Source organism: Gymnogyps californianus, chromosome 3 (assembly GCF_018139145.2).
Source record: "Gymnogyps californianus isolate 813 chromosome 3, ASM1813914v2, whole genome shotgun sequence".
NCBI lineage: Eukaryota > Metazoa > Chordata > Aves > Accipitriformes > Cathartidae > Gymnogyps > Gymnogyps californianus.
The window spans coordinates 99,232,077-99,258,365 of record NC_059473.1 but is presented as its reverse complement, the minus strand read 5'-3'; the positions used below and the strand labels follow the sequence as shown (position 1 = coordinate 99,258,365).

At 39.0% G+C, this 26,289-nt stretch overlaps 1 protein-coding gene across 2 annotated transcripts in view; it reads right to left on the bottom strand.

Annotated features, from left to right (window-relative positions):
• The window catches only part of KHDRBS2 (KH RNA binding domain containing, signal transduction associated 2), a 368,147-nt gene extending 342,116 nt beyond the window's left edge, over positions 1 to 26,031 (bottom strand). For both annotated transcript variants that reach the window (XM_050894052.1, XM_050894051.1), the window contains exon 1: positions 25,941 to 26,031. In XM_050894052.1, coding sequence (XP_050750009.1) covers positions 25,941 to 26,031 — 91 coding nt within the window. The remainder of the gene's footprint in view (positions 1 to 25,940) is intronic.
• Positions 26,032 to 26,289: the final 258 nt, after the last annotated feature.

The window sequence follows — 26,289 nt, the reverse complement described above, 5'->3', positions numbered from 1 at the left end:
GCAATTTTATTACCTGACCAAAACGTATAAATGATTAGCAAAACGTGACTTGGCAAGTGGCAGTTTAAACACTGCCTGCAGCCCATCGTGCCTTAAAAGACATAATACATTTTTTAAATAAAACTCTAGAGATTAAATGCTGGCCTCCTTCCTGCAGGGAAGAACTCCAGCATAAAGAAGTCAAGATATTGTCAGGAAAAAAATAACAAGATACTGAATATGAAGGCTCTTATGCCAAACAGGAACAGGCACCCAGCTGGCAAATACAATCATTACTAGAGATGAATGCAACTCCGACCTGCATTAGTTTTAATATGAAACTATTTTTCAAGCTTCCATACTAGGTTAACATTTAGCCTTGCTGAACCTGGGGACGGAGTTTCCAGTGTCAAATGAATAGAATTAAACAACACTGATCTCACTGTAAGTAAAAAATTATATGCTGGAGGAGAGCAGAGAGCCCACCGAGGAGGCATCCACAATGTGGAGTCAGCAAACTGGGGTGCTCCTCACTTCTGCAGCATCATTCATTATGTGAGCAGAAAAAACAGCTGCAGTCACTCAGCGTTATGGTTCTTGGTAAAACGTACACCATTCCCTTTCTGCATCCATCCGTATATATTAGTATTAGAGTCTTAAATGGCATGTGTTAGAGACAGTAATGTTTTATTTGGTCTGCAGACTTGCAGTAGTTGTCCACTTTCATCCCACATGTAATGAACATCTTCCTTACAGTGCACACGGTGCAGAGCTCTCTGAGTTTAATCCCCATGTTGAACCCAGAATGGTATTACAATTTTTGTCCTTTCATTTCCCTCCCTTCTCTCTTGTGTTGCTCACTAAGTCCCAAACTCAGCTGCCCAACATTTCTGCACACTCTTATTTACCATTTGCTGTGAAAGAGAGAAGAAAGAAACAGCTTCACAGTACTGCAATAACAGCATTTTAGAGGGTATCCCATTTTGATCTGTCTATTCATTGAGCAAGTATATTTCCTATAAATCTTCTATACCTTCCTATTATTCTGAAGGGCTAATGTTCTGCTTGTCTTTTGCTCACTGTTTATTCTTCATTCCATGAAAACATCAGTTCTTCAAAACTAGCTCTCTGGTACTCACAAAGCTCCTGAATCAGTGCAACATTGTAGCCTTGCTCCCAGGTACAAAGAAAACGGTATACCCTACACAATTCATGGTAACCAGATAGCCTTTAGCTGATATAAACACAGTTAGGAAAGTTTTTTTACTTAAATAAAAAGCAAGTGATTTGCAGGTTACGTTTCAAGGTAAGACCAGATGAACTACATAAAAAAATATGGTGATACTACTGACAAAACTATTAAAGAAAATTAGAAGAAATTATAATATAGGAAATTAAGTGCTAACAAAATAGTAAGTTCCAAAGGAGGCTGCTAGCTGAATCCAGGCTACTAGACTGAAACAGATAAGTACTTAAAAAAAAAAAATCCAGAAAAAAGCTCATAGCAAAAGGAAAAAAATACAACAAAAAAAAATCTACAGGAAGTTAAATGTTTTCTGTGGAAGTAGCATTTTAACTATTAGACAAAGATGTATTACGAACAACCTGCAAAGAACAGGTTGTGTCAAATTAAGAGCACACAGACTCTTACTGTTCTACTTGTCATACTAATCTTCCTAACTCCATTAACCACACAGAGATCATAAACAAGGAAAGAGTCTACTCACTTATCTTGACAATATTTGCATGTGTTCTCCATATTCTTCCTACTTAATATAGTCACATTTGGAATCCATGTAAGGGTAGCATTCAATTCAAGATTAAGGCACTTAAGGCGCAAATATTGGGTCCAATACCATTTAACATCTTCACCTGGATGACAGGACAGAGTGCTCCCTCAGCAAGTTTGCAAATGATAAAGAAGTGGGAGGAGTGACTGATACACCAAAAGGTTGTGCTGCCATTCAGAGGGACCTCAACAGCCTGGAGAAATGTATCAACATGAACCCCACAGTTCAACAAAGGGAAATGGCAAGTCCTGCATGCGGAATAACCCATCCACCAGTACAAGCTGGAGGCCAAACAGCTGGAAAGCAGCTTTGCAAAACAAGACTTACCACTTCTAGCAGACACCAAGTTGACCATGAGCCAGCAACGTGCCCTTGCTGCAAAAAAGGCCAACAGCCTCCTGCATTAGGAGGACTGCTGCCAGCAGGTCGAGGTGATCCTTCCCCTCTACTCATCACTGGTGAGGCCACACCTGGAGTGCTGTGTCCTGTTCTGGGCTACCCAGTACAAGAGAGACATGGACATACTGGAGAGTCCAACAAAGGGCCACAACGATGATTAAGGGACTGGAGGACCTCACATATGAGGAAAGGCTGAGAAAGCTAGGACTGTTTAGCCTGGAGAAGACAAGGCTCAGGGGGATCTCATCAATGTCTATAAATAGCTGAAGGGAGAGTGTAAAGAACATGGACCCAGACTCTTCTCAGTGGTATCCAGTGACAGACAGCACAAGAGGCAGTGGGCACAAATCCAAACACAAGAAATTCTATTTAAACATAAGAAATCACTACAATTGTTTTTTTCTACCTGAGCCATTAAACTTTTTTGCTTTTTATTCTTTTGAATCAGGTGGTCTTCAGAGGGAGTTCTGTGTTTTATGTACATTTCACCATTCTGTATGAGTCTGTTAAATGATAAAAAAGGGGACGCTAAAGAAGATGATTTTTCTTTCCTCCCCACAACCTCCAGACCTTGCCAAGACCACCTGAAATGAACCAGTTTTGCAGAGTTAACTCCATTTGCCCTAGCAGTATCATTTTATCATTACCATTATCACTGTACAACTATAGTACAGTAAAGAAAGAACTGCATTCCTTAGTGATGGAGTTTGGTTTCTAAAAGTAGAACTTGATACTTGCCTTTGCAACCTCTATTATATGACTGAAGACTTCTCCCTATTTCACATTTTGTACAGTTCTAGAAGAAAAGTGATGTCAGACATAACGGAAAGTGAGGATCCCAAGAGTGAAAAACGTGGCCTTGACATTAATATTCACTCAGCTTCCACTCTTCTGTGCATGCTCTGCACCCAATGTTTAAAGGTAGAATATTGTTGTCATGATCATGCTCCTAGCTTGAGCATCAACAGCAAATGTTCTAATAAAACAATGCTAAACTCTTAGAGAAGACCATGTTTTCAGACTCTGGGGAAAAAAAAAAAAATATATATATATGTTATCTAACATCAAAGCAAAAATTCCACAGAGGCAGACGAAGCCCTTCTTCAAAGGGTACTGTGTAGTGGCCATACCTTGTCATTGACAAAGAAATGCACGTGGCAGTCTGGTGCTAAAAGATTCCCAGCTGTGTCCTCAGTAAATCTTCCCTCAATTGCCCTTTCCCACTGAAAGAGCAAGTAGCAGTAGCAAGATAAGAGCACTAGGAATAGGTGTTATAAAACAAGCACCTGACAAATCACAGTTAATAAAAAAAAATCTTCTATTATGGAGAAAGCTGGAATATTAAGGTGTGATTAACAGCCAATAAGGTAACATATAACAACATGACAGCATCTCTAGCTAAATCATTTAACTTATCATGGAGAGGATTTAATGGCAGCAAAGTAACATTTTTCAAGAAAAGTGTAGTTCTGGCTTTTGCCAAGCAGCAAAAAGTCATGTCAGGTGTACATTTGTATGGCATGCTCCTGCATACCACTGTTAGCATTTTCTCGGCATGGTAAGATGCATTTTCAGAACTCCTCCTGCTGTTGATGCAAATAATTTTTCCCTTGCAGCTTCCATCACATAACACTAAAATACACATGTAAAAACTTTCCTGCTTCTGTGACCTTACTAAAACCCTGGTTTTGCCCTTAGACATTGCTGCTGCTACTATCTTATCTTTTGTAGTCTTTTTATGACTGCAAACAGCAATATGAGGATCACTCCTCCCCTATTCCTCAACTTTCTCACCTGTTCATACTTCTTCTCTTGCAATTCATTTCAGCTATATGCTGTCTTGTTTTTACTTCCTACATGCTTGTACTCTTACGCTAGCTTCCCTTCCAATTATTTCAAGCTTAATTCTCTAGCTTGTCTCCTATCCCTTTTAAGTCGAGTCTCCTCTATTATCGCAACCTGTGGTAGCTGTTCAATGATAGCTCAGCCTATTCCCCTACTGCCATTCTGCATCTTTGACTACCAATCTAGCGGTTTCAGGTTTTGTAGATTTTTCCTTAAATATTGTTTATTCACATAATTCAATTCGCATGGACTTACTTGCTCTTCAGGGCATTCATTCAACTAAGCTCTGTTGCTTTAGACACATGCTGGTTTTCTCTGCTTAAAGACTTCTGTTTCCTCAAAAGGAAACTGATATTATCCAGCCCAGCATTTGCCCTTCTTTTCCCACTGTCCTGCCAATCCATTATCAGTCGTCTTTGCTGCAACTCTGTAAACTAACAATTTGAATACATCAATGTTTATTTAACTTGAAAAAAAAAAGGATGCTGGTTTTAAAGTAGTACATTTGATAAGCATGCAGGCTGTTACTGTATCTGCTTAGTTTTATGAGGTTGTGAAATTAGTACCTCATCTCCAAAGATTTAAGCAAGAAGAGTGATTAAGATACATGTTTTACAACTGACTGTGTTTGACATTTGTTGAAGTCAAAATACAATGTGTGGGTGCACAAAAGGTAGAATAAAGTCAGAAGTGGGCAGAAGCAGCTTGCTATTTAAGAAACAAAGCAATGCCTAGAAAAACATGACAGTGTGTTGCAAGAGGTACATTAAGAATGACTGGATTATATTATTTTTCAAAAGAAAGAGCAGTACGGTCTAGATCCTATTGTAACAACAGGAAGGCCTTCCTATCCAGACCAGGAGGCACTGGTTATTGGTTGGTACACTTGCAGAGATGATCAAGAACAACTTCCAAATATATTAACGGAGAGAACAGTTGGAGAGATGATGGGTTCAATACTTAACTGGAAAAGACCAAAGGTTACCAAAGCAAGCGGACCTATTACAGATGGCAATGGAAAGCATCTTTATGGACATGTCCACAGGGAAGAGCTCAACTGAATTGAAACTTTGCATGAGCAGGTAATATGAACAGAGTGACACTTTGGGGGGACATGAACAATGATACTTGGGCAGGGGGCATCTCCAGAACAGACTCCAAATCTTGCTGATGGCACTTACAGGCAACTCTGTTTTGCAGTGATCAGTTTCCTGACAAACAACAAGTGATAAAAAACATCCATATGCACTACCACACTGTATTTACATAGCACCTCACACCTGCCTCCTAGAGTTTGTAATCTAAGTGAGACAAAGGTATCACATGGCATAGGACAACAATTCAGGAAAGGGAAAGCGCAAGAATTATGAAAAAGAGCAATAAAAAGAAAGTATTAATTAAGAACTTCTAAGTCCAAGTTCCTCACTAAAAGGTGGAAAAGACTGAGTGACTTACTATGCAAATGTACATATACAGTAAGTAGCAGATACTAGGACTGTTTTTCCTCCCCTCTGTCCACTATGGAGCTTAAGTAACAGGCTTCCATACATCCAGTTTCTGGGAAGAAAGCACTACAGGACTTTTGTACCCAACAGGCCCATTGAGTGAGGCACCATTAGAAAGATGGCACCCAGAAAAGATGGTTAGTGAGCATGGGTTATTCAACCATTTCAAATGAAGCAATACCAACAATCAAAGAGATTATGTATTTCAACCTCTGAAGAATACTTTCGTTCACTAGCAGTAATTATGTTCCTCAAACATGTCTTCCCAGATTTTCTCAAGGAGGCACGTGCTGCATCATCTCTCAGTCTGATATTCATGCAATTTACTTACAGCATAACATTAATTCTATACTTCTACAGGGCTAGAAATAATAGACTTGAACATGAGTTATGACTCATGTTCAGGCACATAAGAAAAACCTTAAAAAATAACTTTAAACTCTGAAGTGCTGAATCATCAGTACCCATGTTTTCTAACTACTGGTTTGCTTGTAAAGTTGTACAAAACAGCTGAAAGAGATCTCTTTAGGAATGAACCCAAATGGACAAAGACTCTACGTTTTTTCCCCCTGCAGTTGTCAGGTTTTTTTCTTAAAGTGATGGTAACATTGTTATGATAGGTTTATCTTTGGATTCCTGCCTGCTTAAATACTGAGACACACTCTCATCCTACAAGACTCCTAATTCTAGGCATCTAAGTTCATTTCACTGAGATTAGCTACCACCTGAAAATTATTTTTTAAAGGTCTCCAATAAATTGTTACTGTAAAATGGTACTGTTTTTCTTTCAGAATAACTCTTACTCAGGGTAAGATCATTATCTTGGCAGTACTGTGACATGCCTCTGGACCAAACATCATTTCCCAGTCCATGCACCTCAGGCTATAAACATTTAAATCATGAGAGATGGCAAAGTTTTAGAATTCAGAGGTCATGAGCTTGTAATGACATTTACACTACTCAGCATTCAAATGAGGGACTAAATTCCAGAGAGTCTTGTCAGCCAGATCAAAAAGTACCTTATGAAATACCATAAGCAACAGAGATGTCTCACAGGTTATGAGACAGTGTTACCTTGATTCACTCACTTTTTCCACGGAAAGAAATGGATAGTGAGCTGCTGTCTGGACTGAAAGCTTCTAGGACAAACACACAGTAACACTGAAATTTTTAATCATTGAAATTATATTCCCCAATAATGAATTAATGAACAAAGCTGGTGTTGAAAAAAGTATCCAAAACATCATGTCTTGGCAAGTGATCAGCTCAAAAACACTTTAGTATTTCAAAATCCAAAATCACTTTGATATCACTGGCAGCATGCTGCACAAACTGCAGTTGAAGGCAGAAGCAATACAATGCAGATACTCTCAGCAGTTTCAGAGTTAAGAGAACTTGCTTTTATTGAGCAGTACTGTATTATTTAGCAAAATTTTATAAGTGATAAACCATAACAGAAGAATTATTTACTTTTCCAACTTAGTATTTAATAATGATATCATAACCCTATTTTTGTTAAGCTTTGGGGAAGGCTTTGTTGTTATTTAAAAAAAAAAAAAAGAGAGAGAGTTAAAATGTTGTTGTCCTCTGTCCATACCTGTTGGCAGAGACCCCAGAAGCCACCTGTGCAATAGAATCAGGAGTCAAGAATGTATTTTTGGAGACCACTGAAGACACCATGTCATTTTCAATTGAGTAGCAAATAGAAAAAACATGCCCAAAATACCTTATTTACTTCTTCTCATTCACACACTATATTTTCTACCAAAATTCCACTACTTGATGGAGTATTCCTCGATGGATAGCTGTTTGAGGCAGCCCATATCACAATGCAGTTTAAAAGAAACAATAAAATAACGCACTTAACACTGAAGAATAAAGGCCCAGACAGACACTGCAAATTTAAATTGAGTGTGGTACATCTGTACTGCAATTCACAATATTCAGATGACTGCATATTGTACAGTGCAATCCTCTTATGACCAGATTCTGAATCCATTAACAGTACCGTTAGATTTAGAATATTCTAATTTAGAGAAGCCTTACTCTTTCTAATATCCAAATTAAATTATTAACTATGCATAGAAGAAAAAAAATGCTACATCGTGTAAGTTACCCTTGATCATTCTATTCCATTCTCTTCTCCTGGTGTCTAGTACTACTTATTAGGAGGAGATTCCTTCTTTTTCCATAAAAAGCAGTTATAAAAATACAGAAATATATTAAAGTAACAAAGAAAGAGGTCATTATAACAGGTTAAAAAAAAACGCTTTCCTTGTAGTCCTGAACCTTAGAAGGAATTTTTGCCTATACATTCACAGCTATGAAAGGCTGAGGCCCTTGGAAGTAGTGTATGAAAAGCAAGACACCTGCTCCTCTGCAACTGAGTAGCTACATTACAGAATGAAAGTTTACTCAAAAGCAATGGGGCAACAGGCAAATCCTTTATCTTGTGTGAAAAGGAGGGCTTATCCCAAAGGAAAGAAAATAGACTGGGACTCAGGAGATCTACAAGCAGTTCCCAGTCTGATCGCAGATTTCCTCTATGACCTTGTGCAATTAATTTAATCTTAGTGCTTCAACTCTCCATCTCTAAAATTCCAATTCCTTTTTTTGTTTAATTTGTCAAAACACATGCATCACAAATGCCTATATAGATGCAGAGACAAGCACAGTGGTATGCCTGTATTTAAGAGCTGCAACTGTACAAAACCTGTGTTTATATATACTGGCCACAAAACACCACCAGGGCCCAAGAGGATGACCTTTGTTCCTTTCCTCATATTTTAGCTGAATTGAGGACTAGCCTACAGTTTCTGAAAACAGGCCTAGTCTATAGTTTCTGCAAACTTGCAATGCTACTAAAAGGTTTTTTAGATCATTTAGCTGCAATTAATATATTTTGTATTTGAATGTGTAAACATTTTTCTCTGTTTTGCTATTAGACAAATCGAACCAAAACAAATGGTGTAATAATCATAGATTATCTTCAAAGATCATCTAGTCCAAACCCCCCTGCCTTGGGCAGGGACATCTTTCACCAGATCAGGTTGCTCAAAGCCCCATCCAACCTGACCTTGAACACTTCCATTGATGCGGCATCCACAACTTCCCTGGGCAACCCATTCCAGTGTCTCACCAACCTCATTGTAAAAAACGTGTTCCTTCTGTCCAATCTGACTGTACCCTCTCCCAGTTTTAAACCATTGCCCCCTGTCCTGGCACTACAGGCCCTAGTAAAAAGTCTCTCTCCATGTTTCTCATAAGCCCCCTTTATGTATGGAAAGGCCACAATGAGGTCTCCCCGGAGCCTTCTCTTCTCCAGGCTGAACAAGCCCAACTCTTTCAGTCTTTCTTCACGGGAGAGGTGTTCCAGCCCTCTGACTATTTTCGTGGCCCTCCTCTGGACCCGCTCCAACAGGTCCATGCCTTTCTTGTGCTGGGGACCCCAGAGCTGGATGCAGTACTCCAGGTGGGGTCTCACCAGAGCGGAGTAGAGGGGCAGAATCACCTCCCCTGACCTGCTGGCCATGCTTCTTGTTATGCAGCCCAGGATACTACTGGTTTTCTGGGCTGCAAGCACACATTGCCGGCTCATGTTCCACTTTTCGTCCACCAGTATCCCAAAGTCCACAGGGTGTACTGACAAGTCTGTACTGATATTGCCGCAACCCAGGTGCAGGACCTTGCACTTGGCATAATGCCAGATGCCCATATGAAAGTATATAATTGTTTGCTAAACTGATACAGAATTTTTATGAACACATTAAAAAAAAAATAGCAAAGTGGAGATTTTGTAACGAAACACCTAATATGGAAAGTTTTGTATTTTTAAAGTTAGGCTTTGGCAGAGGGGGTGGGAATATTTAAGGTAGCTGTAATCAAAATTCATTCAAAATAAGAATTTGTCTCAGATAACATGAATACCATAATAATATCTGTAATATATTCACATTTATGCTTGAGCTCAGGAAAGTAACAAAATACCCTCAAAGCAAAAAACCCACAACATTCAAGTGTGGCTCAATTTATTTTCCCTGACAAACTGTATTGTGGACTAGCAAAGTACAGATTAAATCTACCTTTTATTATTCGGACTTTAAAAAGAATAAAAACTTGTATTAAATACTGCAATGTGAAAAATGGAAAACACTTCAAACATTCAAATTCAAACAGAAAACTAGCTTTAGCAAAGCAGGAAAATCACGCTTAACAGTGCGATTGAAATTTAGCATTTTGCTCTGCAGCTCAATTTTTCTTTAAAAAAAAAATAGTACTGTTAAATTCTATTCCCAGTGTATGAGCAGCCTGAACAGAATCCTCCCAGAAAGCTGTCGGCTATGAGAAGAGCTACTTGGGATAGCAATTCAGCATATATTAGCCATTTAACTCTGGAGTCCTTATTCAGTTTTTAGCACAGTCTTTCTTCATGCACAAACCCTATACATGCTGCTAAAATGTCCAATTGTAAGCTTCTTCCTTGCTGCACTGGAGTGACATCTAACAAGTTTGACACAACAGACACTCAATAACCAGCTTTTCACTGACTTTCCTCTGTAGGATTTTTAGTGGCATCTTTTAGAAAAGGTTAAGTTTTTTCCTATTAGTTTTACCAGAAAGCTTCAGGTTTTCTTATCTGTGCCTTCTGTTCTGAGCTAAGCAACATCTGAGTTCATTATTTTTATTTGACATTTATTATCACCTTAAATACTGTCACACTTAATTCCACCACTCCTAGACTCTGATACAACTCAGTGCTTTCTACAGCGCAAGAAGAATATCAAACAATTTTGAAGTAGGCTTTTTTCCCATAAAATGTCAGTGAGGTCATAGCCCCCAAAACCCATCTTCAGAAGCTCCTGACATTTTTAATAGTTTTCATTTAACTCAAGCGAAGGAAAGAAAACATGAAGCTGCTAAAAATAATGAAGAATACTAAACTCCAGTTACATTTTTCTACACTGTGTAAAAGAAGATTGACAATGTAGAACAATGTGAAATTACCTAAGGATGAAGAATACATTTTTCAACAGTAGGAAGACGAATCATTGTAGGGTAAGAGAGAAACTGAAATTCGAATCTGGGGAAAGATGCTCAGAAAAAGACTGAAGACTTAGTATTAGGTTTCAACGAAACAGCTTGAATTTGGCACATAAACAAATACATCCACTTTGGATTGTAGCTACAAGAAGGTGCTCTATAGAGAAGCCAAACCTCACATGGGAGGAGATGAGGGTTAAATAAGATGACCATGGAACTTACATGCTGCGGCAAACAACAATCCAAGGTACAATACACCCATTGGTGTCTCCCAGGAAGATCCATTTTTATGAGGCTGAGGACAATAAGATTTAGATAAACTACACAAATCCCCAAAGATTTGGAACACCCCTGGAAAGAGTCAGAGAGTTGGGTTAAGACTCAAGAAGCAAATGTAGGATGTTCAGGAGAAAAATTAACACACTAAATTGAACAGAAATCACTGTAAGAAAAAGACAATAACTAAGCTGTGTGCCCCACAAGACAAATGGAAAGGTACAAAGGTGCCTTGGGATAGTGAACTGTGTAATGAAATCCCACCTCATCCAGCCATCTGAAGCAACCAATGATGACCCCTCCTGTTCAAAGCACACAACAAGCAAATCTAAATACAGAGTAATGAGAAAAGAAATTATGCAGTGAAACAATCTCCATTTTCTAAGTATTGCGGAATAAACATGACCAAAATGGCCACGCAACAACTTGGAGAGTACTGAAATAGCCCACCTACAACAGTTTCACGGCCAACAGCTTCTGTATTTTGGGTGTAATGAAAACAAAATGTTACTATACATAATCAGGATTCAATAGGAGACACAAATATCAAACTAGATGTTCTCATGGCAATTTGAGCTAAAAGCTACCATAAATCAGTCTGGAAAGATCTGGCAGTTACAATTCTCCAGAATTTGATGAAAAACACAGTGGAGCAAAATCCATAAATAATGTGGTTTCACACAAAACAGGAACTCCCACTGCCAGTGTTACTGAAGAGAAGAATGCTTATCACAAGATGGCTGGCAGAATAAATTTTCACCTGCTATATTAAGGTAAAGCATTAAGGTCAAGCACTTTAAGGACTTCAGGTAAAGCCCTTGGTAAAAAAGAAAATTTTGGTTCAAGTTTCCAAGATCACGATTTCTCAAAAAAGTATGCTAAAAGGCATACATGAACATCACCATGGTTACAGATTATGAAACATCCATTGAAATTTATCAAACTAATATTTGTATTGAGGAAACCACTAAGGCATGTAGCCCATGTCAAAAATAAAAGCTCAATGGAAGGAAAACACTCTTATTGTCATCATATGAAAAAATCACCTCTCTGGAATGCCATGGGCAAAACTTTGATTATGTTGATTGGGGAGGAGGGGAAGGGGGCAGGAAAAATCAAACCGTAAAGCTGTAAGACTGTTGGGTTTTTTTCTAGATGACTGTTCTCCCTTTCCTGAAATAACCTAATGAGAAGACACTATTATGCATAATATGATCCTGCATATCAATTCTATTAGTTTATTAATCTGCTATATCTCACATAGGATGTTCTGTAGTATGCCATAGTTCAGTGGTTTTAAGTAATGTATAGGGAAGTATGGCTTATGATAGATCTCAAATAATCAATATCCCCAACTTAAAAAAGTGAAAAAATAATGTTAAAATAAAAATATGCCTCTTAAAATGGTTCTGGAGTTCGATTCTGATCCACAGCCAATACTGTTAAGGAATGGTACAAATCATGAAGAAAACGTTAGCAGTAAGACTCACACTGTGAGAAACTAATGCAGGAATCTATCCCCCAGGATTTTAATTTATATAAGGAAAGAGAAGTGAACAAACACCACAATCTGACTTGGAATGCTAGATGTGGTCAATACTTCATGTAAGTCAAACTGGTTAAGTCTATCCTTAAGTCCCAGCTCTGGTCTTCATCCAGCTTAATGCTGGGACAAGACTACAACACACAGCATCACTTCTCTCTCTGCCAAATCCTTGTTTTCTTGAGAAACTAACAAAAGCATTGAGAAGGAAGAGCATACCACTATACTCCAAGAGGCAGGCTGACCTACACAACCGGGGGAAATAAGACTGCAGTGCTTACACTGGAATACACTTGCCTCACAAATGAGATGCAAGCAGCACATATCTACACATGTCAATGCTAGCAACAGAAAAACAAACATTTTACCTGAAATTTCAGTTAGGTCACACATTTCATGTCTCTCACAGCTAGAGTAGAGTCTGCTAAGCAATCTAGGGGAAAAAAAATAATCTTATTGCATTGTTATCTTTTCCTAATTTTCACTCCACTTTTGTTTTAAACCAATGAATGAACCTGAATTACCCTTTACTGAGTAATACTGCAAGTGCTAAAGCTAGCCAGAAAAGCCTTACAATAAATAAATTGTAACATAGCCTTCCAATGTGTTAAAAAATGTGCATATATTTTTTAAATGACATATTACATAAGATGAGAAAATTAATGTTAATTGAAACTTAAATGACCTAGTTAGAGTCATTCCAATTGTTTTCTTTTACCATGCAAGCCAGTAAGATGCAAAAACTGATATTATAGCAAAACAATCTTACCACAGAATTGCCAATCAAGTCCCCCTTTTTAATCCACTGCTTTATGCAATCTTTTTACTATTTGCAGTTTGAAGCTGTTTTTATCATCTCCAAAATTTTTGTTTCAGTTTATGGATAGCACAGAAGTTAGTTTTAAAGACATAGGACAGTTTGCTGCTTGTGAATTGGTGCTCACATCACTGTGAAGGTTGCTGCTCTCTAATCAGCTGCAGACTCCACAACGGAACACTTTCTTAATATAATCTCAGCATATCTAACTTTTCTTCTGTGAAATCCCCATAAGGCTGGATAAAATGTTCACCATCATCTCATCCTTGCCCTGAGAAGTTAAGTAATTCGAGGTGTGGTAATTCTCACGTACTTTTAACCCCATTTCTGTCAGAAGATTAATTACATTTAAATTGGGGGATACATCAGAATGCTTGGAAATTCCAGCACCTGAGTAAGTTTATCTCTATGGATGTAACACATGCAGCAGTCACTTTTTCTGGAACAGTCAGCCTTGAAGTATGCATCACCATGAGAATACCATCTTCTTTTCAAAGCAGCATTAGTAGTGTTACATTGAATTATCCATGCACTGGGGTACGGACAAAGGGTTATGGCCTAAAACATGAATAATCAAATGATGAAAGTGAAGAGTTTTCCATAAGATAGTGCACTACTCTACTGCTATTGTATTACATACATCACTTGTTTTTTTGGTAGAAAAAATATCCATACACCCAGTAACTATTTATCTGCTTGTACGGGAAAGTAGAGTATATAGCAAGTGAAGTATACCACTTAGATAAACATTATGCCCTTTAAAGGGGAAAAAAGTATCCAATTTAATTTTCATTCCGACATCTTCCATGTGCTCTGCTATGTCTTTCCGAGTTCCCCCCACCAACCAATCCTCCTCTCTCCTAAACACACGCTATCCAGTCACTTGCCTTTTTCCTCACCATAACGCCTTCTGCTCAACATTTCTGACATCTTCTCCAATAAAGCTGCCAGCTTTACTCCCAGCCCAAGTCTCCACGGAAAAAATAAAACACCTCCTCCTCTTCACAGAGCTTCTGAGGATAGGAGAAGAGTATAAAAGAGAACGAAAGCAGCCGAGGGTGGGAAGTTCATTAATTACATTAGCTGCTTAGAGGAAGGCTGGAGGAGGCATCAGTTACCAGGGGAAGGCAATGCAAAGGAACAAACTGGAAGAGCAGGACTGAAATAGCAGAATCTGAACAATCCTTCTCATCTGTAATGATATAAATAAATAAAAAGTCCAAGTTCACAGCTCATAACTCTAGTACACTCCAGTCCAAAGTTTGAAGGCTCTATTACGTAAAGAAAGAAGGAAACTTCATATCTAAAATTTCAATCTGTTCAATGTTACAGTACTACCTTTTAAAATAAAAAGCATAAATAAACTATTAACTGGCTAACCGTAATATTCCAAAAGGACTGTAAATGTTACTACAAGGAAGACCTCAGTTGCTGTTTAGGACAAAATTGGGAGCATCTCTGCTCCTAATAGAGCAGAATAGATTGTTGTGTTTAATTACTGCATAATTTAATACATATATATGGCAGACACCTATAGTGTGTCTCTGAACACATGAAATGCAACAGTATCAACATTATGTAATTGTTCACAGAAACTTTTCAGAAAGAGTTGAACTTCATCTTAATTTTTCGTAAATAACCAACAGCATTTTCAAATGCTTATTAGCAGCTACTTTTATCTATCCATTTTAATTGAATAAAACTTAATTAGAAGCTTCCAGAAGTCCTTATTAAAGGTTCAATATTTCTAGCTTTCATCAGTTACTTTAGCTCTAAAAGTAACTGAACATTTTACACCTGTTAAACCAGAATATAACTCTTCACTTTATTGTTTTAATTTTCTTCTCTGTATCCTTTTCCATACTGCTACCCCCTTCTCCATTTCCCTTACAATCTTCCATTATTTTTCTCTGCTTTTTCCACCTTTCCTGCATTTTCTGTTCCTTTTTCCCCATTCTTCCCTCTCTCCATCCTACTTTTTCATTATTTATAAAAAACCTTTAAAGGCTGTAAGAAGGGACAGAGGTGAACTGTCAAGAAAGAACCGGAAAGTTGCACCCAAAAGTTGGTATTAGCTTCTAACTATTTTCTATCTATCTCCAACTCAGGACTTGTTAGTGTTTGGATAGATGGAGAATCACATCAAGCTCATGCTTTGTGTCTAAACCAAGCTGGTCCATTTCTGCTTTCTGATGAAGACATCTCCTTCCACTTCCACCACATGAAGCACTTGGACAGCTGACAGTACAAACATTCCTTATTAAAAAAAGCATTATCTCAAAATCTTTGTAGCAGTGGAAAAAACTTAGTCTTCTCTTCTCCCTTGCACCTGACCTATCATTTCACATTATTCATACACTCTGGGGCAGCAAGAGTATTTTCACGCTGGAACAGATGGTTTGTGTATTTGTGCTGGTTTTGGCTGGGGTAGAGTTAATTTTCTTCATAGTAGCTGGTATGGGGCTATGTTTTGGATTTGTGCTGAAAACAGTGTTGATAATTCAGGGATGTTTTTGTTATTGCTGAGCAGTGCTTACACAGAGTCAAGGCCTCTTCTGCCTCTCACACTGCCCTGCCAGCAAGTAGGCTGGGGGTGGGTAAGAGACTTGGAGGGGACACAGCTGGGTCAGCTGACCCCAACTGACCAAAGGGATATTCCATACCATATGACGTCATGCTCAGCATATAAAGCTGGGGGAAGAAGAAGGAAGGGGGGGACGTTGGGACTGATGGCGTTTGTCTTCCCAAGCAACCGTTACGCGTGATGGAGCCCTGCTTTCCTGGAGATGGCTGAACACCTGCCTGCCGATGGGAAGCAGTGGACGAATTCCTCGTTTTGCTTTACCTATTAATCTGTCTTTATCTCAAACCATGAGTGTTCTCACCTTTACTCTTCTGATTCTCTCCCTCATCCCACCGGGTGGGAGTGAGCGAAAGGCTGTGTGGTGCTTAGTTGCCAGCTGGGGTTAAACCACGACAGTATTCTAACAAGCTGGTATTGTGTGAACACCTTTGTGTCACGCACAACTCAACATAAACTATTGTATATCCAGGTTACCTCCCAGTTTAGTCTTCCAGAAAAAGAAGAGTAACAAAATAGGTAACATGAGCACCTGTTTTCCCACATTCCCTGCTGACCTACAGATCCCTTTGCTTTTCCACTGATCGCTAAAACATTTCTTACAGGATTTTGCACAAGCTGATCTGTTGGTGTTTACAGTAAACCATTTGCAGCAAGCAAAGAACAAACCAACCACCACAGTAACAGCAGCAACACAGCATCTGGAGGACCCCTAACAAACAAAATAGAATTAGAATAAATTACAGGACATTCTGCAATAGTGTATTTACAGAGGCAGAACAATCTTCTTGTTAAATAGGAGTGCGTAGGATCAGGAAAAAGAGTCCATGTAATATAAGAATTGAGCATGGCAGATTACCCACCAATGGCTTTTGAGCATAACAATAAATGGATATACAATTCACATATTTACCTTGATCTACGAGTATGAGGAGGAAGTTCTTCCAAATTTTACAATGGGCTAAAGTAAAGTCCACTAGTTTGCATACAAATATTAGTGAAATAATTGCAAATGTGTATCTGTGCGAAAGCTAAATCTATTAGATAGCTCTACAGTCCTATGGATACACCAGGATAATAAGCATCATTTACTAAAATTAACTATCCATTTTCCTGTTGAACAGCTACCTGAAGACAGGGAGGGAGAAAGGTCTCTTGGAATTCTCCTTCACTTTGTCATTCCTTAATTTACCTTCCAAATGTCAACAGAAAAGACAGTAAGTCACTTGAGTTTGGTGCTGGTCATTTCAGCAGAACTGGGGAAAAATCAGTTTAAGTTGCAAATAGGAAAGTCAGGGAGCCAGCTTCATAGCTGTAGCAAACCAGCATAGCCCTAAGTATTTAGGAAAAATAAAGTCTCACTCTTTCCCCAGCTAGAGCTCACGCTCTGACCCCAGAGGATATGTGGCACGACCCCCAGATGACACCAAGAAGTTCTTACCTCAATCTCAAAGACGACAAAATGCAAGAAACAAATTTGCTTAGAAATATTCAGAAAAATCAGCAATATGAGCCTACATTATCAGAAATATGGAGCATAAAAATTTACACTGTGAGAGGTAAGAAGGTAACTCTAAATTTTTCAACACCAAAAAGCCATTTTCAAAACATACACACACAGTCCCTGATTTCATGGCAAGTTCTTTAACTTCAAGCATTTGAAAGAGATCTTTGAAATGTACATTTGAATCCTAGGGAGCGTTAAACTAGGGGAATATGCCAAGAGGGGATTTGTTTTCTTTCTCCAGTGCTCACACCTCCTAGGAAAACTATTTTTCCTCTAATTCGCAGTGCTGCTCTATGGAAGTTGACTGATTACAAGCCAGGGGCTTCGATCCCTACTTTTGTTTTCGCTGAAGACATACCTGCCTTCACCAGTTAGCAAATCTAAACTGCTTCTACTATAAAAGAAGTAGAATTCTTTTCCTTCCAGATCCAAAGCAGAGCTAAAAGGAGAAATGCAGATTTTAATAAATCTTTTACAGACTATCACAAAGTATTACTTTTTCCAATAGCTACATCAATTCCCAGAATTCAAAGTATTTCACAAATCAAAAGCTTTTGAGGTTTACATCTTTTGGTGTAACCTTTACAACAAGAAATAGATGCTAGAGTATCTGATGAACACTTCAGCAGGTGCAGAGAAATTCAAAGGCAGCAGTGACCTGCCCTGTGTCTTTTAGGCTTTGGATCATGCTAACCCAAGAAGAACAAACAGGAATGTCCATTGCCAGCAGAGCATTTGAAGTTTTAAAGATGTCTTTGGTTATATCACATGCAGCCATATATGACCATCAAAACTTTGTATCATCTTATTTAAATGTGGATGATCTTCAATATTACCATATTAGCATTATTATGAGTTTCACTTGATAAATTTTTCAGTACTCAAACTAAAAAATGCCATTTTAACAGCAAAACTTGCGAAATCAGGAACAGGCATATGTTATTGCAGGAGGTTTTTTTGGTGGGGTTGGAGGTTTTTAATCTGCTGAAAGTCTCAGATAATTTTTCTTCATAGTTTTTATTAGTTCCAGTCCTTTTTAGGATAAGGAAATAGCTGTACTCATTTCCAACAGGATTCTAATTCAAATATGACAGGATTTACAGAGGACTGTAATAACCAGGATTATTTTTGCCTGCAAATTTAAAAAGAATAATTTTGTATTAAAAGTAATAAGAATGATACACATTTCTTATAAAGCTCTTTTCACTTAGAGATCTCAAAGATTAGAATGAAATTCAGCATTAGTCTACATCTTACAGATGGAAGTTTTAGAAGGTATTCATTGAAGGTATACAGTACAAGGAAGAAACAAGTCAAAACTCCATGTACTATACACCTCAGACCTTTACCTGAGTCTCAAGGTTTTCCATTTCTCTGGTCAGACTGCATAGTCCGTATTTGTTTATACAGCCAAAGACTACACTGTAGCATCATTAAAGTTCCCTACTTTACACATGTCATTTTAAAAAAATGTCTGCTTCCTCACTTATTCTGATACAGTGTGCTGATACTCCTAACCCTGCACTACAATACCCATCCAAGGACTCAAAAATGCAAGGTGAAGAAAAGATGAATTCATACCTTCAGATTGCTTAGGCAGGATCAGCCTGCAAACCAGCATTTTTTTTTTTTGTCATGCATGCTTTACTAACACCTCAAATTCTTGAGAACACTTTTCTTATTACTTATTCTCAAAAGTTTTTATAAGAAAAATGTATATTCTGAGGTCAGCTGCGAGGACACTGAATTTTCGTTCAAATTAGCAGTTTGTTGGAGAAAAGAGATGTAAATTGAAACAGTTAAAAACTGCTTGGTTTTGAAAAGGCACTCTTACCCTGAACTGAAGTGCCAGATAACTACAGTGACCCTACAAGTCAAGAAAACACTGTTTCATCTAGGCAGTACGTTTAGCCTAAGGTACAGCTGCAAGGCACAGAAAGGCATGATGTATTCCTATTTTAATAAAGCTTGGAGAGGAACTACCAAACAACAGCTACATTTAGGCATTCTAAAATAAGACCCAACACATCTCATACTTTGAGCTTGAAACCTGTGTCCTCAGATGTCATGGAGGAACCGTTTTACTCCTATGGCATTGCTTTGGTGGGCTAGGTAGATGTTCAGCCTTTCTTAGGAGACTTACGCGCTCGTCACTACTGATCATATCAGATTTTATAGATTATTAAATAGCCCAGCATGCTACAGCAAATCTGGTTGTCAGTATGTATTGTCTGCATATTGCTTAAAGGAGAAAAGCATGCATCCAATGCACAAGAATTTGATATATCTGTTGGGCCAGACTAGCCCTTTCCCAGAAGGTGCTAGGATATGAACATGTGGAGCCCAATCATGCCACCTCCTGGTTAGGAATGGCCACTCTATCCTACACATTACACAGGTGTTCAGTGCTTGGGAAGTTAACAGTTGACTGGGATTTTCTACTCCACTATCCAGCTATTCTGCCTTCTCTTGGTACTGACTGTGAATATTATCAATTTTCCAAATTCCTGAGTTTAAAAATATCCACTTTGAGGCATAAAGGAAGAGAGATGGATGATTACAGTAGGTGTTCCCTGAATGAATACACCAAGAAGACTAAGTATGAAAGAAATGTACTAAAAGAATTCCCTGGACAAATAAAAAACATTCTTCTCCTTCCAAGGAAAACATTCATGTTGCCAAAACCCAGCGCACTCTTTTGATAAGGCTATGGCCATCCAGATAAGCCTCAGCAAATGTCTTTGACCTTCCCTTAAACAGTTGGTACTAAATTCTGCTATTCACACTGAATTGCGCCCTAAACAGCTCCACCGATTCAAATGCACCATTTAAAGTGAAGCACTTTTTTCTTTTTTTTTTTTTTTTTCTTTTTACACAAGGGTATCAGAATCTAGCCTTCAGTTATTGCATTTATATTGTTCCTTCTTTGCAAGAGAATTTACTGTGTTTCAAAGTACATGTTTTCTAAGATCACAGATCAAATGGTCCTAAGCTGCTTCAGATGTCTGAAAGGGAGAGTTTTGGGTTTTTTTTTTTAAATCACATCTATCTTTTTTTTTCCCCTCTTAAGCAAGCCCACCTTTTATGACTAACAACTTAGGGTCAATATAAACACTTACAAAGGTTGCTTTGTTATACTCATTCTAACATTTTATAGTATTTTGTTTTCCCTAAATTCGGTTATTGCCTAGGATCCATCTGCATTACATTCTGCAAGGCAAAAACACTTCCTAAGATTATGAACACATACCATGTTGTCACACAATGATAAAAAAAGAAAACTATTCACCTTTAAAAAAATTTAAAAAGTGAAACTCGGTCAGTTCTCAAACCTGCAGTATATTCCACTGATTTTCATGATTACAAAGATATTAGCTGCATCAGTCAACGTATTTGTATAAGGACTGCCTGATAGCCCACTAATTGCAATAGAAAGATTCCTATTAACTTTAGTAAGCTTTGAACCAAGTCTGTAATGCCTAGCACATCGCTGCTTTATAGAAATCACAAGTACCTTGTATTCTTCTAGAGTTTGCACTGATACTACTCTGTTTTTATTGAAAAGGATCCAAATGATAGATATATAAATCTAGTTTCTAATGAAACCAAGATATCTCAAATACATGCTCTAAACATTAGCATGTTTCCTGAGTCAATCTTCCAGTTATTTACACTGCATTTCTTGGGACAGCAAAATAAACAATGATTAATACAAACTATTTCATGAACACAGATTTCTTCTCACCTGATGTAAACATCAGGAAAAAAAGAAACAATAAGCAGAAAAGTGATCGCTCACAGATTAATATTAATGTATGAATTTACATTAACATTTTACATTAATCTTATTTTAATCCAAAGGCTTGTTTAGACAGAGTAAACTAATAAATTTGCAAGTATATTTTCACAAGTAGTTTTCAATGGAAAATTTGATAAAAATTAAAAAGTATCAGAGGCCTGACTTCAGCAGGTCACAGGCTTGACCAACAGCCTTTCACATCTTGGGCTAAGGATATGATCGTCATATTCTATATTGCCAAAGCAAATAATTTTCATATAGCAACTTTATTATTGCCCCAGGGTTTTAATAGAAACATACACTTATGAACAAAATCTGCCTTCCTGTATGAAAAGCAAATGAATCTCCAAGAGTCCAAAGAAATCCAAAACCCACATAAGCCAATATATTAGTTGAAATCCTGAACATAACACGAAATTAATTTGCATTACATCAACAGTTTTCAGACTAGCTAGAACAATTATTGCAGGCTTGTATGAAAGACTGTACTAATACTCATTGAGTGTAAAGGCTAAGTAATTATATACCTTTTGAATAATCATGCCCTGTCCTACAAGGAGCTTTATGATGCTGAGCTATATGAGTCTAATTGACACAAACGGAGGTTTAACACACTCATGCTATGCCACGTGGAATAATCTAGAGACTTAACTCAAGATTAAAGTTAAAGGCCTGATTCTCATTGCCTTCAGAATGCCAATTGAAAGTCTGAGGTCAATTGTACTGTCATTACATAGAGAGAAATTAGCTACCTCATTACCCAAGTAATGCTGATATTTCCATGGGGAAAGATGCTCTTACTTTGGCCGGCTCTTTCCAATACGTCATTTTCCTTTATGTTTGTATTACAAAACACATAGCTGGTTTTAATAATATACTATGCAAGATATTCCAAAGCCACACACTTATAAATACACACACACACATATATAAAATTTGCTTGTCCCAAAAAGTATATAGACAATTAGCTGACACTTTAGCTTATTAAAAATAACGCTGATACAAAATAAGTTTTGAACTACCAGACAGTTCCAGCCAGCTGTAGCTTTCTATGTCATCCACACCTTCACAGCTAAAGTCACACACTTATTTTTATATTCATAATCATAGGCATCTTACACAAAGCAATAAATATTTGCATATATGCAAAAATAACACACCTAAGCAGCTCATTAGCTACCATGGTAGGAAGCAGCACTAGAAGAGAGAGGCTCTCAATTCTCACTGGAGCTTTAGTGTGCTCTGGCATAAGCACAAGTTAGGTACAAAAGGTACTGCTCAAGAACACGCTCTTCACTTCTGACATTTTTCATCTGACCAAGCATTATCTGACCTCATACACTGATCAGGATATCTCCTTACTAGAAGCAGTACAATCTTACCTAAGAAAATAACTGCCTGTAACCAGTTTACAGTAAAAACATTTAAAACTATCCACGAAACAGTGTGATTCTTCCAGCTCTTATAACAGCCTGGTACACAAAATAGTTCAGTTAATACAGAAAAGCCCTCTCCAACAGATGGAGATTTGCCTATTCTTTAGAGTTCGGCTACCTATTACAATGAAAAGAGGTCTTTTGTTTTTGTTGCTGACTAGATTATATTATGAGAATAAATATGTTCAATGCATTTTGCAAAAGTTTGAATAAACTAATACAGACTGAGGTAAATATCGCCAACCATTCACACTTCACAAGTTCTTCTAACAGATGACTTATAAATGGCTTTTCCATTTCTAATAGTGTAATAATCATGTAGGAGCTACTTCTATATGAAGCAGGTAATGACCCAAGGGGAAATAAAGTATCTTCTGATTAAGGCACTAGATTAGTCATTTAAAGACTGGGTTCATTTTCAGAATCCACCACAGATTCCCTCGGTGATTTTTAGAGAAATTATTTGGTTTATGCCTTCACACTTTGTATCTAAGAAGCTCTAGTACCTGTTTCCTCACCTTTCTTTGTGTTGTTTGGCAAGTATGCAAATTCTCTGCCACAGGAAATGTCCCTTTTCTGTGGGTTTCACCACACATTGCACCATGGAGGCTCTAACCCAGATAAAGACTAAAGTAAATAATTGTAGTCATCCCTCAGTGGTGAGGGGTAAATAGCTACTGATTCAAGAATGCATCTGACACAGGTCAACCTGTAGGACACAGACCTACATATTAAAAACATAAGTAATTCGTTGTTTTTAAAATAAGTACACCAAAATGCACCAAAAAAAAAAAAATCAAGCAAACAAAAAAAAAATCAAGCAAACAAAAAAAAAAATCAAGCAAACAAAAAAAAAAATCAAGCAAACAAAAAAAAATCAAGCAAACAAAAAAAAAATCAAGCAAACAAAAAAAAAATCAAGCAAACAAAAAAAAAAATCAAGCAAACAAAAAATACATTAACGGGGAAAAACATGGGGTCTTATCTTTACAAGTAAATCCAGCGTCATAAATTGAAACCGTATTTCTGGAACGCTTATCACTTGTGTGTCCTTCTGCAGTTTCACACAGCAGCATGTCTCTTCTCCACCTCAGGTTCTAGCAACTGACATGAAAAATCACAGCACTTTCAAGTCAGAGAGAATGCTTGAGGCTCTCGACTGAAGCAAAAATCTTCAAATCTACACTTATGCATTTTATACAAAATCTACTGGCAATCAAAAAAGCTTAGTATACCATAATAATAACACCTGGCTGCTATTGTTATGTATGTAACTGATCGTATATTATATTTTAAAGAACAGAAATCTGGAGTCTGGAAGCATCGCTTCATCACGGACATATCCTAGAAATACAGTATTACAGAGATCCTTGCACCACTGTCCCATGTTCTTCTGGCACCCAAGAAAGATTCTGCCAGTTCTATACGTTTCCTTCCTATTTATACCCAGCAGCAACCAGTGCATTAATTCTTGTTTCCTTAAGTAGTTATACTCTCACCTTGATGAAAGTGTTTTAACAGTCATCATATGTTAGACTCTAAAATGAATCTCTAGAAAGCTTGACAGATGGTGTTTTGAAGGATAATGCCAGGTATCTGGTGTGAATCTGACATTAGCATTCCCTACAGACAACTCACCTTCATCTTTTAAAAATCCACTAAAATATACGTAGTCCTAGTTATACTAAGAAGGAATGAGAAAACTAATCATTTATTCAATCTCACAGTTGCTCAAAATGCAATTTCCACATAGACTTGACGCCTAGAAACACCTATTTTATTCTCTTTTTTTTTAAACTTAACTTTGCACGCTTTTGATTTTGTCCTTCCTGCATTTTCCTTCTTTCCCATGCATACGCGCACACTCTCAGTAGACACCTCCCCCCGCTGGGAAAAGATCGAACTGCAAGGTGCAAAAAATACATCCCTCTAAGAAATAAGGGCTTTGTTTATCATATGTTTATTAGAAAAACAACTGTAAAAAGTAGCATGGCTGCCTCTTCAGCAGTAAGGTAGCTATGACAAAAGCGTACTAAATGTGTCAGTATTCATACTGAATTTCCAAGCTATCAAAGGGGAGCACTCTAACAAAACCTGGACTCAGTATCTTCATTCACAATCAATAAAACATATATTAAGGACAGACAATATAAAGACTGCTGACAGAGAAAGACACTTACTGCTAGCACTGTAAGTTTTAATTAGTTATGATTTTCCTTAAGACATAACAGAACTTTGGAAATTGTTCACCACCTCTGAACGTGAGTCTATTTGAATTTGTGACTCTCTCAAGGGCCTAACCATCATTTCTTTGCCTTAGTCTCATTTAAGGGCTTGACAGGTTGTCTTGATTTATGCATCGTTCTTTACTACTTCTTTTTGACATTAGGTTCCAAGTTTAACAGGGATTTTTAAAATTAATATTATATACCTTAGAAGAAACAGAAGTACAAGGGGAACTTACTGGATTACACTTCTGCAAAAGTTGAAACGCTGTACCACAAGGCCTGCACTCAATAACTGTATTGAGCAGTTATTAAGAGAGAGACCAAATTATAAACTTTTTAAAGAATCTCCAGTTGAACTAGTTCAACTACGGCAAGGAAAGCAGAGTGAATTACAACGAATAACAAGATGTTACAAGCAGTATATTCTGGATCACTGTACAAAACCAAGAGAAAATCATCACGTCCTGGATGAAACAGTGTCATGAAATTGATAAGCCATATCCAATCGATGCTTGACATTGTATGGTCAACTAAAATAGCGCCACGCTAACGGCATAATAGCATTGCCATATAAAACTTATTACTTAGGCACGGGAAACAAGATATAACGAGTTTAATGAGAAACCAGCATCTGTCTTTGTGCAAATAAAATCGGGAACCATGGAAGCCCTTCCCGCAGAGGCTAACCAACCGCAGCAGAGGCCATGCATCTCTAACGACCAGCCACGGAAGGGCACTTCCCAAAGCGGGGAGCGAAGGCACACGCTCGCCGCCCGCAGCCGGGCTCCGGTCAGACGGGCTCCCTCTGCGAGGAGCCCGGCGCGGGGTCCGAGGGAGGCTCCGGGGCACACAAGCCGCACGAACTGCCGCTGCCCGGCCCCGGCAGGGGCCACGCGCGTCGCTCCGCGCCTCCCCACGTCCACGCGCGGCCAAGTCCCCACGCGGCGGAGCGGACGCCCGCTGGCCGTTTCCAGCGCCAAGGCTGGGTGGGAGCGCGGCCGCACCGCCGCCGCCCGGCCCGGCCCGACGCCCGCCCGGAGACCCGACATCCCCCCGCTGGCGGCCGGCCAGGGCCGCCGAGCGCCGACCCAGAGGGCGGCCCCCGCCCCGCGGAGCGCCCCGGGCTGGGGGAGCGGCGGGGCCGCGGCGCCCCGCGGCGGCCGTTGGGCCGCGGCGGGCGGGAGCGGAGCCTTACCGTCGGCCAGGAGGCGCATCGCGTGAACAAAGGAGGGATCCAGGCTGTCCTTCTCTGCCATCAGCTCGGGCAGGTACTTCTCCTGCTCCATCGCCTCGGGGCCGCGGCGCCTGGGCACGCCGGGGCGGGCTGCGCGGGCGCCGGCTCGCTCCGCGCCTCCGGCCGCCTCCTCGTCGCCCGCCCCCCTCGGCGCCCCGCGGCTGGCAGGTGCGCCGCGCCGCCCCGCGCCGCCCCGTGCCGCGCCGGCCGCCACTCCCGCGGCGGGGCGCTGCCCTCGGCGGCCCCGGCGCCGCCTCCGCCTTCCCCTCGCGCCGCGCGGGGGCGGGGTCTGGGGCGCGCGCGGGTCGGC